General features: G+C 43.2%; 1 protein-coding gene and 1 pseudogene across 4 annotated transcripts in view; both read left to right on the forward strand.

Annotated features, from left to right (window-relative positions):
- Positions 1–19,507, forward strand: part of GTF2A1 (general transcription factor IIA subunit 1) — a 66,803-nt gene that overhangs the window by 2,689 nt on the left and 44,607 nt on the right. Inside the window, exon 1 of one of the 4 annotated variants that reach the window (XM_055288548.2) lies at positions 18,131–18,263. The exons of 1 other annotated variant lie outside the window; for it this stretch is intronic. Coding sequence is in view for 1 of the 3 variants with exons in the window: in XM_055288545.2 (XP_055144520.1) it covers positions 18,901–18,930 (30 nt within the window). In the remaining 2 variants the exon portion in view is untranslated. Of the gene's footprint in view, positions 1–18,130; positions 18,268–18,438; positions 18,931–19,507 lie in introns of those variants that run through there. 2 more of the 4 variants (XM_055288547.2, XM_055288545.2) reach the window with 2 other exon arrangements.
- LOC129487589 (dynein light chain 1, cytoplasmic-like) lies at positions 174–1,273 on the forward strand (annotated as a pseudogene).

Consider the following 19,507-nt stretch of genomic DNA (forward strand, 5'->3'; position numbering starts at 1 on the left):
ACAGAAATGCCCCCAGGCCATTTGAGGAGCAATGCAGATATGTCATAGGTCTGAAAAATAGCCTTGTGCCCAACCCAGGCAGCAGAGCAGTCATACACCCATGCCCTGGATCTGAGAAATAACCTGCAGGCCACCCCCAGCAGACGTGCCCCTGGGCCAGCCAAGCAGACTTGTGCCTACATCCTTGGCGTGAAAATCAGCCCCATGGGCCGCCAATGGCAGCCATGTCCACAGGCCAATCAAACAGTTGTGTACCAGCATTCTGAGCCAGAGGAACAGCCCCCTGGACCATCCTCAGCAGATGTGCACTCACACCAGCCAAGAAGCCATGTGATCATGCCTTGAGCCTGAGAAACCTCAGGGACCACCCACAACAAACATGCCCCAGGCCAACTGAGAAACTGGGCAGCTGTGTCCTGGGCCTAAGAAACTCCGTGAATCACCCAGAGCAGACACACCCTAGACCAGCCAAGCAGCTTTATGCCTGCATCCTAAACCAAAGAAAGCATGTTGTGGGTCACCCCTGGCAGACACATCACCAGGTCAGCCAAGCAGCTGTGTGCCCATACCCTGGGCTGAAGAAAGTCCCACAAACCGAGATGCACCACGGCTTTGGTAGCAACGGCAGCTCCAGCCAGGCCTGAGCTGTGCTGGCACCTCCCAGAAGACCGTTGCAGTCGGCCAGCCCCTTTCTCCATGGTAACCATGTGCGACCGAAAGGCCATGATAAAAAAATGCGGACATGTCAGAAGAGATGCAACAGAACTCAGTGGAGTGCGCTACTCAGGCGCTGGAGAAATACAACATAGAGAAGAACATTGCGGCTCATATCAAGAAGGAATGTGACAAGAAGTACAATCCCACCTGACATTGCATCGTGGGGAGGAGCTTAAGCAGTTACGTGACACGTGAAACCAAACACTTCATCTACTTCTACCTGGGCCAAGTGGCCATTCCTCTGTTCAAATCTGGTTAAATGCATGGACTGTGCCACACACCCAGTGATCCACCCAAAAACAAGGACTGCAGCCTAAATTCCAAATACCAGAGACTGAAATTTTCAGCCTTGCTAAGGGAACTCCTCGATGTTTGAACCTTTGTTGTGTTTTGTACAGGGCATTCTCTGTACTAGCTTGTTGTGGTTATAAAACAATTAGCAAAATAGCCTACATTTGTATTTATTTTCTATTCCATACTTCTGCCCCACATTGTTTTCTCTCAAAATCCATTCCTTTAAAAAATAAATATGTTGCAGATGTGAAAAAAAAAAAAAGTCCCACAAACCATTCCTGGCAGGCACACCCCAAGGCCAACTGAGCAACCATGTGTGCATGTTCCCAGCCAGGGTAACAACCCTGTGACCTAAACCACGGTGAGCCAAACCCCAAGTTGGCTGACCCACTGTGTGCATACACACACACACACCAGGCTTGAGAAACAGTCTGGGAAGCCCAACTCTGGCAAAGCCACGTCATTATCACAGACTCTCTCAGCCTAGACCACTGAGAAACACACAAATGCCACTAGTATGGATTACAGCTGAAGAGACTAAATGGAGAGTACACTACTGTACATAGCTAGAATCAAGGTCAATGCACCTCACTGAACTGACACCCAAAGGTTTATTGGTACAAATAAGTGTTTCCCTATGAAGCTTTCTTCATGAAACTGGAAAACATAACTTTTCCACCAGATGTGTAGAAATCAATGTATGAACACATCAACCATGAAAAGGGGAAAGAAACATGTCACTTTAAAGGAAAACAATACTTCTCTAGTAACAGACTCTAATAAAAAATATGAAATGACAGAAAAAGAATTCAAAATAATAATCTTAAACTCAATAAGATGCAAGAGAATACAGATAGACTGTTTAATGAAATCACAAAAATCAGTTTATTATTTGAATGAGAAATTCAACAAAAAGATAGATATCATAAAAAGCAGCAAACAAATCCAAGAGCTGAAGAATTCAATGAATGAAATATAAAATATGCTTAAGAGCTTAAACAACAGACTAGACCAGAGAAAGGAATTTCTAAACCTGAAGACAGGTATTTTGAAATAACATACGCAGACCATTAAAAAAAAGGGATAAAGAATAAAGAATAAAAACGAATGAAGAAAGTACACAGAATTTATGGGTATCATGGGCATTCCAGAAGGAAAAAAAGAGAAAAGGTGCGCAAAAGATAGTTGATAAAATAATCAAAAGAAACATTCTTGGGAGAGAGACAGAGATCTAGGTTCAGGAAGATCAAAGAACCCCAAACAGATCCTCTCCAAGGCACATTAAAGGAAAAACATCAAGACACATATAAGGGAATCTCAATTAAACTAACAAAGCATTTCTCAGCAGAAACCTCATGGGCCAGAAGAGAATAGGATAATATATTCAAAGTACTAAAAGAAAAAGAAACGGCCAGTCAAAAATATTATACCTAGCATAGCTATCCTTCTAAAATAAAGGAGAAGTAAAATCTTTCATAGGCAAGAAAAAAACTAAGGAAATTTATCACCACCAGACCGGCCCTCAAGGGTATCTTATATCTGGAAGTGAAAACACAACTACCACCATTATTTACCTACATGCAGGAGAAAGAAAGGAATCAAAGCTTATTGCTATAGAAAACCTTATTGCTATAGAAAACCAACTGCAAAAATAAACAATAAGAAAGAAAGTAAGGAACAAAGGACATATAAAACAACCAGAAAACAGGGCCGGGAGCAGTGGTTCACACCTGTAATCCCAGCAATTTGGGAGGCCAAGGCGGGCAGATCACGAGGTCAGGAGATCGAGACCATCCTGGCTAACAATGAAACCCCATCTCTACTAAAAACACAAAAAATTAGCCAAAAATTAGCTGGGCGTAGCAGCGGGCGCCTGTAGTCCCAGCTACTCGGGAGACTGAGGCAGGAGATTGGCCTGAACCCGGAAGGCAGAGCTTTCAGTGAGCCAAGATTGCACCACTGCACTGCAGCCTGGGCGACAGAGCGAGACTATCTCAAAAAACAAACAAACAAAAAACAAAAAAACCAGAAAACAATCAATAAAATGACAGAAGTAAGTCCTCACCTACCAATAATAACTTTGAATGTAAATGGATTAAATTCCCCATTTAAAACATATAGACTGGAGGAATTGATTAAAACAATTGATAACAAGACCCAACTTTATGCTACTTAAAAAAAACTCACCTCACCAGTGAAGACACACAAAAATTGAAAGTGAAGGGACAGAAAAAGACACCCCATGTAACCGGAAATCAAAAGTGAGCAGGAGTAGCTATACTTACATTAGATAAAACATACTCCAAGTCAAAAGCTGTAAAAAGAAAAAAAGAATGACATTAATTATATCTTAATAAAGGAACCAATTCTGTAAGAGAATATAACAATTGTAAATATATATGCACCCAACAGATATATAAAGCAAATATTAGATTTAAAGGGAGTGATAGACTCCACTATAGATAACTGGGGACTTTAAAACCCCACTCTCAACATTAGACAGATCATCTAGAAAGAAAATTATTAAAGAAACATCCAATTTAAACTGTACCGTAGGCCAAATGGACCTAACAGACATTTACAGAATACTTCACCAACAGCTGTAGAATATACATTATTTGGGGCATGGTGGCTCACGCCTGAAATCCCAGCACTTTGGGAGGCCGAGGCAGGTGGATCACTTGAGGTCAGGAGTTCAAGACCAGCCTGACCAACATGGTAAAACCCCAACTCTACTAAAAAAAATACAAAAATTAGCCATGTGCAGCAGCACGTACCTGTAGTCCCAGCTACTTTGGAGGCTGAAGCAGGAGAATCGCTTGAACTCAGGAGGTGGAGGCTGCAGTGAGCCAAGATTGTACTACTGCACACCAGCCTGGGCAACAGAGCGAGATTCCATCTTAAAAAAAATGTCTATATCTATATCTATATGTATATCTATATCTATATCTATCTATATAGATATATACATTCTTTTCATCTGCACATGGAACATTTTCCAGGACTGACCATATGTTAGGACAGAAAACAAGTCTCAAAAAATTTTTTTTAATTTTTAAAAATTGAAATCATATCAGGTATCTTATCTAGTCATGATAGAATAAAACCAGACATCAATGACAAGAGGAACATTTGAAACTATAAAAAGATACGGAAATTAAATAACGTACTGCTGAACAACCAATGGGTGAAGGAATTAAGAATGAAATTTTAAAATCCCTTGAAACAAATAAAAATAGAAACACAACATACCAAAACTTATGGGTCACAGGAAAAGCAGTATTAAGAGGCAAATTTATAACAATAAATGCCTATATGACAAAAGTAGAAAGATTCCAAATAGCTGAAAAATGCACCTCAAGGAATTAGAATAGCAAGAACCAAACCCAAAATTCATAGAATGAAATAATAATAAAAATAGCAGAAATAAACAAAATGGAGACTAAAAATTCAACAAAACCAAAAGCTGTTTTTTTAAAGATAAACAAAATCAACAAAGCATTAGCAAGAATAACTAAGAAAAAAGAGAGAAGACCTAAATAAATACAATCAGAAAAGAAAAAGGAGATGTCACAACGAATACTACAGAAATACAAAGGATCATACAGACTACAATGAACAACTGTATACCAATAAATTTAAAAACCTAGAGGTTACAGATAAATTTCTAGACACAAACAACCTAAAAAGATTGAACCAAGAAGAAATAGAAAACCTGAACATCCTCTGTAATAGAAGCATGTCAAAAAAAAAAAAAAAGAAGAAAGAAAAGAAAACCTGAGCAGACCAATAATAAGAAACAAGATTGAATCAGTAATAAAAAGTCTTCCAACAAAAAGTAGTCCAGGACCAGATGGTGTTAACATTCTGAATTCTACTGAACATCTAAAGAAGAAGTAATATAACTTCTTCTCAAACTACCTCAACAAATTGACCATAGGGAATTCTTCCTAACTCATTCTATATATTCTATAACTCTCTCTTAATGCTGTAAGGCCAGCTACCCTGATACCAAAACCAGACAAGAACACACAATAAAAGAATACTTCAGGCCAATACCCCAATGAACATAGACACAGAAATCCTCAACAAAATACCAGCAAACCAAATCCAATAACATATCAAAAAGATAATACACCATGATCAAATGGGATTTATTCTAGGAACAGAAGGATGGTTTCACAAATGCAAATTAATAAATGTCATACATCACAGCAACAGAATGAAGAACAAAACCATATAATCATCTGAATAGATGCAGAAAAAGCTTTTGATAAAATTCAGTATCCCTCTATGATGGAAAAATCTTAATAAATTAGGTATAGAAGGAAAGTACCTCAACGCAATAAAGGCCATATATGACAAAACTACAGCTAAGGTCTTTATGGAACAGGGAAAAGCTAAAAGCTTTTCTTTAAGAACTGCAACAAGGTAAGATATCCACTCTCACCAGACTTACTCAATATGGTACTGGAAGTCTTAGCCAGAGCAATTAGTCAAGAAACAGAAATAAAGGGCATCCAAATTAGAAAGGAGACATTGAAAATGACATGATCTTATATGGAGAAGAAACTAAAGACTCTATGAAAACTCTTAGAATTAATCAATCAATGAATTCAGTAAAGTTGCAGAATACAAAATTAATATAAAAAATCAGTAGTGTTTCTATACACAATGAACTAGCTAAGAAAGAAAACCATTTAAAATAGCTACAAAAAATAAAATACCTAGGAATAAATTTCAGTGAATGGATAAAGAAAATGTGGTATATATACACAATAAAATACTATTCAGTGATTAAAAAAAAAAAAAGAATGAAACCCTGTCATGTGCAGCAACATGGATGGAACTGGAGGACATTATGTTAAATGAAATAAGCCAGGAAGGGAAAGTTAAACACCACATGTTCTCCCTCATATGTGGAAGCTAAAAAAAGTGGATCTCATAGAAGTAAAAAGTAGAACAGAGGATACTAGAGGCTGGGAAGGGTAGGAGGAAGGAAGAGGAAGGGAGAGATTTGCTCAAGGATACAAACTTACAGCTAGATAAAAGGATTAAGTCCTAGTGTCCTATACCCTGTAGGATGACTATAGTTAACAATAATATTGTATATAGGTTGAAATAGCTAGAAGGAGGATATTGAAACACATTCCCCACACAAAGAAATAATACGTGTTTGGGGCCAGGCGTGGTGTCATGCCTGTAATCCCAGCACTTTGGGAGGTCGAGGCAGGCGGATCACAAGGTCAGGAGATCCAGACCATCCTGGCTAACACGGTGAAACCCCGCCCCTACTAAAAACACAGAAAATTAGCCTGGCGTGGTGGCGGGCGCTTGTAGTCCCAGCTACTTGGGAGCCTGAGGCAGGAGAATCGCTTGAACCCGGGAGGCAGTAAGCTGAGATGGTGCCACTGCACTCCAGCCTGGGCAACAGAGCGAGACTCTGTCTCCAAAAAAAAAAAAAAAAAAAAAAAAAAAACATGTTTAGGATGTTTAATATGCGAATTGCTAATTATCCTAATCTGATCACTATATCAACATGTCTCACATGTCCATTTGCCTTTTGCACCAGTAGAGGTTCAAACACTTCTCACCATTCTACCTCAATTGATCCATGAATATGGCCCCTTCTCCCACTTGTTCCTAATTGCCTGAACACTTCCTGTGCCCTCGGAGACTCATGATCTCTTACCAACATCTATATTTTCTCTGAGCTTTCCCTTAATTTCATGCCCTGACTGAAAGCCAATTGTTCCCTAAGGGCACTGGTTGCCCTGCAGTCCTCTGCAAGGGATGCGTTTTTTTTTGTTTTTGTTTTTTCCCATTCTTATACCATGCACCTCTGGGCTTGAAGATGAGACATAAGACCAGTATCCTTCTTGATTCCTACTGCAGCTTTATAAGTTGTTCTCTTTCCTCTTCAAAAATTTAAATCCTTTGAAGTTTATACTATCAGATGCTACAACCCCAAATATTGCTATACTGCTGACATTTAAGCCTCTCCTTATTCACTGAGGTATTTTAGCACCTCGCTCTCTTTCTATTCATCCCTACTCCTGTCACTGTGAAAGGAAAATAAATCTTTGGGCCCCCAAATCACTAAACTAAAGGGAAAACCCAAGCTGGGAACTGCTTAGGGCAAATCTGCCTCCCATTCTGTTCAAAGTCACTCCTCTGCTCACTGAGATAAATGCTTATCTGATTGCCTCCTTTGGAGAGGCTAATCAGAAACTCAAAATAATGCAACCATTTGTCTCTTACCTACCTATAACCTAGAAACCCCTTCCCTGTTGTCCTGCTTTTCCAGATGAACCAGTGTTCATTTTACATCTTATGTTGATTGATGTCTCCTCTCTCCCTAAAATGTATAAAACCAAACTGCTCTGACCAACTTGGCCACATGTCATCAGGACCTCTTGAGGCTGTGTCATGGGCACGCGTACTCAACGTTGGCAAAATACACTTTCTAAATTAACTGATACCTGTCTCAGACAGTCAGGGTTCACATCACCAATCTTGATGTATGATCAAATCAACAATGAGGCCTCTTAGTTCCTTGACCTCAACTCTAATTTTTTAAAAATCTCACAGCTGCCCACTTCTATATGCATAAATTTGCCCAATAATTATACTCTTTGATCCAAGCACTTCACTCTCTGATCACTCTCCCTATTTTTCAAGTGATTTTTCTGCCCGAAATTGGTGGGTTCTTGGTCTCACTGACTTCAAGAATTAAGCCGCAGACCCTCACGGGAGTGTTACAGTTCTTAAAGATGGTGTGGCCGGAGTTTGTTCCTTCTGATGTTTGGACACGTTCAGAGTTTCTTCCTTCTGGTGGGTTCACGGTCTCACTGGCCTCAGGAGTGAAGCTGCAGACCTTCCCGTTGAGTGTTACAGCTCATAAAGGCAGTGTGGACCCAAACAGTGAGCAGCAGCAAGATTTATTGCAAAGTGCAAAAGAACAAAGCTTCTGCAGCATGGAAGGGGACCCAAGCAGGTTGCCACTGCTGGCTGGGGCAGCCTGCTTTCATTCCCTTATTTGACCCCACCCACATCCTGCTGATTGGCCCATTTTACAAAGAGCTGATTGGTCCATTTTACAGAGAGCTGATTGGTCCGTTTTACAGAGAGTTGATTGGTCTGTTTTGACAGGGTGCTGATTGGTGCGTTTATAATCCGTGAGCTAGACAGAGTACTGATTGGTGTATTTACAATCCTCTAGCTAGATGTAAAAGTTCTCCAAGTCCCCCTAGATTAACTAGACACAGAGCACTGATTGGTACGTTTACAAACCTTGAGCGAGACACAGGGTGCTGACTGGTGTGTTTACAAACCTTGAGCTAGACACAGAGTGCTGATTGGTGCGTTTACAAACCTTGAGCTAGACACAGAGTGCTGACTGGTGTATTTACAATCCTTTAGCTAGACATAAAGGTTCTCCAAGGCGCATCCACAAACCCCAAGCTAGATACAGAGTGCTGATTGGTGCATGTACAATCCTCCAGCTAGACATAAAAGTTCTGGAACTTCCCACCCAACTCAGGAGCCCAGCTGGCTTCGCCTAGTGGATCCCGCACCTAGTGGATCCTGTGCCTAGTGGATCCCGTGCCTAGTGGATCCTGTGCCTGGGACGCCGGTGGAGCTGCCCGCCAGTCCTGAACCACGCACCCATACTCCTCAGCCCCTGGGTGGATAATGGGACTGGGCACTGCGGAGCAGGGGTCGGTGGGGGGCTCAGGCCACGCGGGAGCCCACGGGGGTGGTGCTTGGGTATGGTGGGCTGCAGGTCCCGAGCCTTGCGCCGTGGTGAGGCGGCTGAGGCCTGGCGAGAATTCAAGCGCAGCGCGGGCTGGCCAGCAGTGCTAGGGGACCTTGTGCACCCTCCGCAGCAGCTGACCCAGGTGCTAAGCCCCTCACTGCCTGGTGCCCCCGGCCGGCCGCTTTGACTGTTGAGCCTGCTGAGCCGTGCACACCCAGAACTGGCACTGGCCCGTGAGCACCACGTGCAGCCCCGGTTCCCACCCGCGCCTCTCCCTCCACACCTCCCTGCAAGCAGAGGGAGCCGGCTTCAGCCTTGGCTAGCCCAGAGAGGGGCCCCCACAGCACAGTGGTGGGCTGAAGGGCTCCTCGAGCATGGCCCAGGCCGAGGAGGCATGGAGAGCGAGCGAGGGCTGCTAGCACGTTGTCACCTCTCAATTTATCTAATATCTCAATTCAAAATTTTATTTCATTACAATTTCCAATTCACTGAGTCTAGTTTTTTTTCATTATCTATTGTCCTTTCAAAGACACACATCCCATTGAACCCCTTAGATTCAATGGGCTATCATCATAGTCACTCACTGAGATCAGGGCAACTGGTCTCCTCTTTATGAAGATGACTCAGGAGTTGCACACATCACATTTCGCACCCTATTGGATTGGCTGGGAAGTGGAGTCTTTGGGGAGTTATTTAGATAATGAGGGCTCTGCCCTTATAAATGGATAAATGCCTTTATAAAAGGATTTGAAGGGGGAAAGTTCACTCTTTTCCAACCCTTCCATTCCTTCCATCATGTGAAGACATGGCATTCCTCCCTTCCAGAAGACGCTATCTTGGAAGCTGAGTCCAGGTTCTCACCAGACACTGAACCTATCAGCTCCTTAATCTTGGACTCCCAGCCCCCAGAACTGTGAAAAGTAAGTTTCTGTTCTTTATAAGTCACCCAGTCTCAGATATCTTGTTGTAGCAGCACAAATGAAATAAGACAACTGGCTAAAACTCAGGGCATTCTATTATTAAAAGAAAAGAGGATGTGACTATTTGGGGGACAGTTAGTGATGTCTGCACATTAGTTAAGCCTAAATGCCCACCTAGTCTGTGCTTTCCCACAAGTAACTAACAGATCAAAGTATGCAGCCATGATGATTCTCACTCCAAATCTCAAGTGAGCAATCAATTCTACATAAAAAACTCATACACGTATTTAATACATTTGATCTTCTGCTCTCAAGAAATGGCTATTTTGTGTGTTCTCCTCTTTTCTCAAACTTCTCACAATCCCTTAGTATCTTTTACACCTCACTCTCAGCTGGTAACTTTCTCTTGTATTCTATAGAAAAAGTGAAAGCAATCCCAGGGACTTTTCTTTCCCCACTAAATCTACTAGCCCATTCTAACATTCTTTTCTCTCATTTCAATTCTGACTTTCTTTGCCCACATTCTTTTCTCCTTTTACAGTACACAAAAGCAAAAGATGTTCCTAGCAAAGATGAACACCTCTAAAGCCTATCTTCAGCCTTTCTCAAGGACAGATGTCTGTAATAAGCAGTTTCTTTTGTACTATTATATTTTTTCTGTTGGATTACTTCCACCAGTTAGGAAATAGTCTCTAATGAATCCCACCTTCAAAAAATTATTAGAAGAGAGGACTCTGGGAAGATAGCAGAGTAGAGAGCACCTGAAATCTGTCTCCCTAATTTGACAACAATTGCACTGAGGGAATCTGTCTTACCTATTTTGAAACTCTAGTGTCTATTGAAGGCTTGTAGCTTCCAGGGAAGGCTTGGATGGTAAATTGCAGTTAATTCTGGTCAATTTCAGCTTAGCACAGTAGCAGCTACCCATCCCCCACCACCCAGCCCTTTGGTAAGCAGCCATGCCCTTTCCTCCAAATATCAGGGATCTGGACTTTAATCACTAATTGCTGTTTCTGATTCACAAAGGTGCAGACAAAGAGGCAGGTAGCCATTGTTGACCTCTCCCAACTGTTGTATGCCCCTCCCCCTCCTGCTGAAGCAACTTCCAGGGGATTAAAAGGGCTAGCACCCTCTAATCCATTTATTTTTCTTTTTTTCCCCCTTTTCAGAGCCATATATTAATGACTAGGACGTTCAAAAGCAAAAGGAGTTCGAGACCAGCCTGACCAACAGGATGATGGAGTGCTGCTGTGCACACTAAACTTTATGGCTTGGTGGGTCAAATAATGCCCAGTTCATGAAGGGCAGCTCAGGTCACACAGTAATTGGTAACCCGTGGTCAAGCACTCAGGTTCTACTAAGGCCCAGTAACAGGCCAAAAGCTGTCTCTCAAAAGAAGAATAGTTATCTGCAGAAAATGGCAGGGTCTTGATCTGAAATCCTAAAGGCCTGCACTGCAGTTCACCTACAGGAGCCTTCCAAAGACTGCATCAGCATTCCTGTCTGCCACTGAGACTTCAGGCAATACTGGATCGGCTGGATCATATGGCCCCAGTGGCAGAGCAGCTTGCACAGCAGTATGGATCTCTTGCAGAGCCTTTTCCTGTTCTGGGCCCTACTCAAAACTAGCAGCTTTTTGGGTCACTTGGTAAATGGGCTGGAGTAACAAATCCAAATAAGGAATAGATTGCACCTAACATCTAAATAGGCCCACTAGAGGTTACAATTCTTTCTTGGCTGTAGGGGGGGCCAAGGGCAACAACTTATCCTTCACTTTGGAAGGGCTATCTCAGTATGCCTCACACAACTGAACCCCTAGAAATTTAACTGAGATAGAAGGCCTCTGAATTTTAGTCAGGTTTATCTCCCATTCTTGGACACACAACTGTTTTACAAGTCTAGAGTAGTTGCCACTTCTCACTCACTAGGTCCAATCAGTATAATGTTGTTAAATCAAGTTTAGCCTAAACCTTCTTCCTTACATATTTTAACTTCAGCCTAAAGGTGTCTGTGTACATCATGAACTATAACCTAAATGGAATTGTATATAGACCATAGCCTACTCTTAGGTCAATCAGCAAGTTTTGGCCAATCAGATATGGCCAACTGTTCAAACTGTGTCCAAATACAGGTAACACTGAGCTGTAACCAGTTCAGCTGTTTCTGTACCTCACTTTGATTTTCTGTGCACCACTTTCCTTTGTCCATAAACCTTCTGCTACAGGGGTGCACTAGGGTCTGAGCCTACTCTGGCTCATGGTGCTGCCCAATTCACGAATCATTCTTTACTCAATTAAACTCTTAAATTTAATTTGGTTAAAGTTTTCCTTTTAACAATGTCATTAATGTAAAGGGCCAGTGTGATATCTTGTGAAGGAAACAGTAGACAAGATCTCTGCTAACTAAATTATGACATAGGGCTAGAGACTTGATGTATCACTGAGGTAATAGGATGAAGGTGTATTGCTGACCTTGCCAACTGAAATCAGACTGCTTCTGATGGGCCTTATGTATAGGGATGGAGAAAAATGCATTTGCCATATCAATAGCTGCCCGCCAGGTACCAGGAGATGTGTCAATTTGCTCAAGCCATGAAACCATATCTACAGCAGCTCCAAGTGAAGTCACCATTTGGTTAAGCTTATAATCCACTTGTTCTCTAAAATCCATCCATCTTTTGCATAGGCCAAATAGGAGAGTTGAATGGGGATGGGCATCACCACCCCTGCATCTTTCAAGTCCTTGATGGTGGCACTAATCTCTACAACCCTTCCAAGGATGTGGTATTATGTTTGATTTACACTTTTCCAAGATAGAAGTAGTTTTAATGCAGTCCACTTGGCTTTTATCACCATTGTAGTCCTCACTCCACACACAGGTCAGGGAACCAAAGTAAGGATTATGCCAGTTGTTAAGTATGTCTACTTCCACTGCGCATTCTGAAACTGAAGAAAAAACTGCAGGATAGGTCTGAGGACTCACTGGATGTACTGTGCTAAACCTCCTAAAGCTAAAACTTTAGGACCTGAGCTAAAAATCCATTGATCACTTGACCTCCATATATTCCTACTGTGACTGGAGGGCCACAGTGATGCTTGGGGTCTCCTGGAGTCACTGTCAGTTCAGAGCCAGTGTCCAGTAGTCCCTTAAAGTTCTGATTCCTCCACCCGCTCCTTGCCACCACCTCCCGCCCCCCCACCACAAACCCATGCACAGTTACTCCGGTAAAATTGTGTAAGTCCCTTTGGAGAAGGCTGGGATAAAGATTAACAGTATCAATTTTCAGTAGTGCACCAGGGTCTTCTCTTGATGGGAACTGACTGCTCTTCGTACAAAGGGCTCTGGGTCTATAAACTGGCTAAACTCTGGGAATTGAATGGGGGTTTATGACTCTCTGTTTTATAATTCAATTTAGGTTTTTTTTTTTCACTTAACCTGGAACTTTGCTGCTCATACAGACCAAGTATGAATTTAGTAGGCCTCCTATCTATTTCACGTCTAGGAACACCATGGTTAACTAGCTAACACCATAGGTCCCTGTGTGTCAGACTATGCTGATTGCTGCTTTGACTCTGCTGGGCATTACAATAACTACATCCACTTTGCCTTTGTTACCTGAGTGCTGACCCTTGGCCCCTGTCATCCTGAGATCCAATTACTCTCACTCTATTTACATTTTCCAACTGAATGGCTGTGGTTCCCTCTATAAGGTCTATCCTACAGAGAAGAGTAATCATGGAGCTCTTCCAGGATGCTAGGACTCCCCTTATGAATTTATTTCTCAAAGTATTGGTGAAAAGTATGTCTTCTGGACCCACCCAGTGTGTTAAATAGGTCTTAAATGACAAATCCACTCTAACATTTTAATCTCCCTAACCCTTTGAATCCATTCCTCTATATTAAATTAAGAGAGATCAGTCATCTCCAACTCACTCTTGGTGGGCCACTTTTTGACCCATGTTTCAGCAACCAACCAAACTGTTAGAGCCCTTTCTAACTCTCTGAGTTAGAAATAATGTAATATTTCTGTAATATTAAATGCAGAATCTCTACTTAGTGAGCCCATATCTATACATTCAGCCTGATTCAACTTTGTTTCTTCTACTATTCTCCCACACTCTTAATATTCATTCCCATATATGTTCCCCAGACTTCTCCTTATATAAATCAGAAAACTCAAGTAGTTCTTTTGGAGTGTAGTGCACCTTTTCATGGGTCATACTTTATAACTCAAAGTAGGTCCTTCAGGGATGGCAGGGGTAGATTAGATCCTGAGGAGAACCAGCACTGTCTTGCACAGCAACTGCCTCAGAGGAAGCCATTACTACTTCCTCAGGGTTAACTACCTCAGACTGAGGTAGAAATACTGAAACCACTGTGAGTGGGAAGGCTGCTACCACCAGAGGTGGGGAGACCTATGCCATTCAGGGTGCGGAGGCCACTTTCACTGGGATTGGGAAGGTTACTTTTGCTGGGGATGGAGAAACCTCTTCCACTGGCAAAGACGACGCATCAGAATTTAGGGTCTCAATATCTGTAGCTTCATCAGGCTCTTCCTACATATCCCCATCCCATCTTACAGGATCCCACTTTTTCTCAACCAATGCCATCACTTTAACAGTAGATACCACGTGAGGCTGGGAGTTCAACTTGCTTTGTAATTCAGCCAATCGCACAATGAGATCCTGGGTTTGATTTTCAGCAATTTTAGCCCTGTGGCTACAGGAGTTAATGATTTTTCAGGGCACAACTACAAGTTTTTAAGTCAGTTATACAGTGCGTGAGCTGGAAATTTGAATCCTGAACCCCTCCTTTTCTTTTACCACTTGGTCCTACATTAGAAGCAACAAACCAATGTCATTATATTCCTTATTTTCCGTTTTCCAGAAATGTTCAAAAGTGTCACATACAGAGTTACTTAGCTCTTTGCTTCTTATAAGCATTAGTTAGGAGTATCCAATGCAGATATTTTATGTATCTCTAGAAACAGTTCACTCCATGGACTATCAGTACTTTCTGTTCCTCTAGAACCACTCTCAGTACCAAAATATTTTAATGGTCAGAGTTCTCCAGGGAAAGAGAACCACTGGAGATTACACACACAAACACACACACGCACCCACACACACATTGGGAATTGGCTCACATGATGGAGGCCAAGAAGTCCCATGATCTGCCTTTTACGTCTGGAGAACCAGAAAAGCCAATAGTGTATATAGTCCCCACTTTTCTATGGGTTTTCCAAGACCCCCAGTGGCTGCCTGAAACTACAGAGTACCAAACCCTATATACACTATTTTTTCCTATATATACATATTATAAAGCTTAATTTATAAATTAGGCACAGCAAGAGATTAACCACAATAACATAAAATAGAACAACGATAACAATATACCATAATAAAAGTTATGTGCTGTCTCTTACTCGCTCTCTCTAATGTTCTCAAATTATCATAGTATACTATACACTCACCTATCTTCTTTGTGTTATGATGTGAGATTATAAAATTTCTGATGAAATTTCCATAAATAATTCATATATTATGAATTATAATTCATAATTATAATATAATTCATATATTATGATCAGGTGGATCATCTGAGGTCAGGAGTTTGAAACCAGCCTGGCCAACAATGGTGAAACCCCGTCTCTACCAAAACTACAAAAATTAGCTGGGCGTGGTGGTGTGAGTCTGTAATCCCAGCTACTCGGAAAGCTGAGGCAGGAGAATAGCTTGAACCCATGAGGCAGAGGCTGAGGTAAGCCGAGATTGCACTACTGCATGCCAGTCTGGATGACAGAGCAAGAGTCTGTCTCAAAAAAAAAAAAAAAAAAAAAAAAACAGAAGAAGAAGAAAAGAAAAAAATGATTAGTAAGCTCGAGGCATCTTTATTCTTCCATTTTGTATCCTCCCAAAGTGCCCAATACATACTGAGCATACATACATACAAAGTGCCCAATATACACTGAGCATACCATACATACACACATACAAAGTGCCCAATACATACTGAGCATTAGGGCCTAAATATGCCTCAAAACTAGTTTTGTTTTTTTTCTTTCTTCACTATTTAAGAAAATGGAGTTTGATGGGAAGTCACGAGATTTTAGTTTAAGCCAATTTCCACAATCTTTTTAGACTCTTTCTTGGCATTGTTGTTAAAATAGTCATTTGGACAGTAAAATATTTAAATGTTTGGACATAGAAGGTTTGCTGTCATTTTGTTGATGGTATAGCAAAATTTATACATTGATTTTTTTTTCCCTTTTCTTCTCGTTTTACAGTTATCTAGTGTTTAGGCTGCATATTAAAAGAATGAAGCAACATTTTATCTCCCAATATAAATCATTTTGAAGTTAAAAAAACACACATTCATTACAAGGAGAGTACTAATATGTATCTATCTAAGTACATGGCTGCTACAAAGTATGAGATCACAAACAGCAAATCCTGTATAAATGTTTTATATAGTAGAAAGAGCTGTTAAAGTTAGAAACGTCATTCAAGCTGTAGGAGACCAAGAATACAAGTTCAGATAGAAACAATTTAAATATGATGCTAAATGTAATCTTACTTGGGAGAAATTTTCTCTCACAAATTTTCAGTTTTGTGAATTAAAGGGCTGCAGCTTCCAAGTATTCAGTCCTACAATTTTGATACAAGAACAGAAAATATTTCTTTCCGAAACTAAACTGGATGGCACACATATGTTGCAATGAAGGCATATAACAGCTATTGAGGGACTGGAAAACCAATATATTGGAATGGAATTCATGATGGCTAGATGCCAGACACACAAGCAATCTAAGTTCCTGGGTAAATATTAACCAAGTGCTTAGGTCTTTTTGCAATCTAGGTGTAAAGAGAGAAGCCAACTCGGAGCCTCCAGGGAGTCTGATGATCTTAAAGAGGCCAAGACTAGGTTTTCTGCCATTTTAATCCAGTAACTACAATCCATTATTTCACAGATTAATTCTGTGAAGAGCAAACCTCGTAGCTTCTCTTCCCTGTCCTGTCTGCAGTGGTATTAACTTTAATTGATGGCAAAACTACTCAACCATTTAGTCAAGAATACCAAGTAGGAGGGAGGAAAACTAGGTGGAAGGTGAGGGATTCCATGTGCAAAGCGTTTGGGAGTATGTATATAGAGAGGTAACAAGAAGTCCTCTCAATATATAGTAAAACTTACCAGGAATGGTATTGTTTAGTGTAACTTTTCGGGCTGCCACCTGAATATTAAATGAATTACAAATGTTGATAGAATCATAACTTTATATACCAAGAACACTGATTTCCTGTGATTTTTTTCTTTAAGTGTCCCAGACCATGCAGCTGTGCAGGAAACTGGGAAGCAACTGTTAAGAGGGGAATGGACTTGGCGTGAAAAGAAATGTCAAGGTTCATAGATATTCTCTACACCCATTCACAATCTCCCATTTTCTGAGTATTCAAGGCCTCTGGTTTCTCTAATCTCTTTCTTCAAGTCTTGGCAGGATGCATTTTTTTTCCTTTGGTAAGACGCCTTTGATATTCTTCAAATCTGGTTTCACCAGCACAGACCTTTGACATTTCGTTTTGCTTTGTCTCTGGAAGACAAACTCCCTCACTCATCCACGCGACATTTCAAGTCCCTCAAAATTCCCAGGGACAAGAAAATTACGTACTATGAATTCTGCCTTCCAAACAGCATTCTCTGTTCTGCTTGCAATGTCGATATAAAGGCAGGATTTGCTTCGGCAGAATAGGTCAAAAGCTTATTGAATTGCACTTACTGAATTGCACATGGAACACAGCCAGCTTGCTCTCTTATAGCGAGAGGCCATGCGAGTTGGTGGGTCAAGGGCATGCATTTCAATGTGATCAGTCACTATACGTTGCCCAGGTGGAGTCACAGTATTTTGGCAATATTTTTAAAAACCAGGGAAAGTTACTGTGCTGTTACAATCCAAAGGCTGGTGGGGCTTTCTTCCCCCACCCCCCGCCGCATTTCCACTAGCGTGATAAATTATTTAAAGTACGTGGGCTAGTAGAGGACTAACCTCTGGGTAACTTAAGCCTAGTCTTCGCAGCGTACCCAGTGTGGAATCAAACGAATCAGTTACTAATTTTGGAATGTTAAAAGTAGGCCCCGATCGGCTTTTACTCCCTCTGGGAAATCCTACACAATTCTGCGCGCGAAAGACCCACCCTCGGTGAGGCGGTGAGGCGGTAAGGCGCGAACGCCGCGAAGCTCACAGTCAAAGCCTCGCTGACAAATCAAGAGATGACTCCGCATTTAAAACCTTCCCGAATAGGAACGCGCCAGAGGCCGGAAGCCCCGCCACGTGACCAGTCCTCCTCCGCGGCCATTCCTAGCGAGGCAGTAGGCACCGCCTGTCACATTTCCTACCTCCTAAAGCGCGGGACCAGGCGGAAACGTGCGACAGGAGGCGGTCCCACCTAGCTTTGGACTGGAATGTCAGTAGAACTCCCGGCTTTTCCAGCAACGCTTTGCAAGTACTTCACCGCAAAGAACTGCCGCAGACTTCCGCCTGGGTGCCAACCACGTGATCACGCGAGCGTTGGAGAGGCGTAGGTCCGATTTCACTACTTCACTCTCCGGGCTCCGCCAGTCCAGCACCCGCCACGGCGCGTGACAACGCGGCTCGCCGGCGGCCTCCGCCCCGGCGCGCTTGCGCACGCGGCTCTCGCGGTGTCTCGCGCTCAGCCCCGCCTACCTGTGCCCCCGCCCTTTCCGCCCCTCCCTCCCCCTTCACCCTGTCTCTCGGCGGCGGCAGCGGCGGCGGCGGCTCGCGCAGCTTGTTGGCTCGCTATATAAAGGAGAGAAGCGGGCGGACCGGACGGCTGGAGCTGCAGCCGGTGGCGGCAGCGGCGGCGCAGGGAGCGGCGACCGGTGGTGGTTTCCCTCCTTGGCGCGGGGTGGGGAGCGGGCAACGCCCCCCGGACCCCTGAAGGGTCGTGGCTTTTTTTTTTTTTTTTTTTAAAGGCGGTTCTCGAGGTTTTTAGCTGCGGGAGGAGTGCCCCCCTCCTCCTCCTCTCTCCGCTCTCCCCTACTCCTTGAGGATTGATTTTGTTTAAAATTTTTTCCCCAATCTTGCGGTGATTTGGGTCACCCTCCGGGTGTTATAGTTTTTTTTTTTTTTTTTTTGGTTTTGTTTTTATCTTGTTTTCTTGGGGTTGCCCCCTCTTGTTTGTGTTGTGTGTGGAAATGGCGAACTCGGCAAATACAAACACCGTGGTAAGGACGTGGTTCGGTGGCCGGCGGGGGCTTCGTTCAGGCGGTAGCAACGGCCGGACCGGGCGGGGGCGGGGACGGCGGCGACTCCCGGCCTCGACTCTCCAGCCGCCCGCGCGGCCGCCGCCGCCGCTTCCCGCCTCGGGCAGATCGGGCCGGAGCGCCGGGCGCCGGGCGGCGGGCGCGGGGGGGCGCCGAGGGCTCGCGGCGCGGGGAGGGCGGGGGCTCCGGCGGGGCCTGGGGCCGCCGCGGGCCGGGCCGGGCCGCGGAGGCGGTTGGGCCCGGTCGGGCGCGCAGCCCCGGCCCCAGAACCCGGCCCCCGGGAGGGAGGGCGGGAGGGGAGCCGCCGCTTCCCCCCGAGGGGCCCGTCCGCGCTGGCTTGACGAGGGCTCCCCGAGTGGCTACAGAACAAAAACCGTGTCTGGGGAATCGGGCGAACCCCTGAGACCCACCGTGATCCACTTTAATGCAGTGGAAGATTAATGGTTACTTCGGGGGTTACTTAGGTTGTTTCTGTGCTTTGGGAACCTTCTCTGGGGCCATTTTATGTTTTAAAAAAGGACGAAGGTTGGTTGAAAAG

This window comes from Symphalangus syndactylus, chromosome 8, assembly GCF_028878055.3.
Source record: "Symphalangus syndactylus isolate Jambi chromosome 8, NHGRI_mSymSyn1-v2.1_pri, whole genome shotgun sequence".
Lineage (NCBI taxonomy): Eukaryota > Metazoa > Chordata > Mammalia > Primates > Hylobatidae > Symphalangus > Symphalangus syndactylus.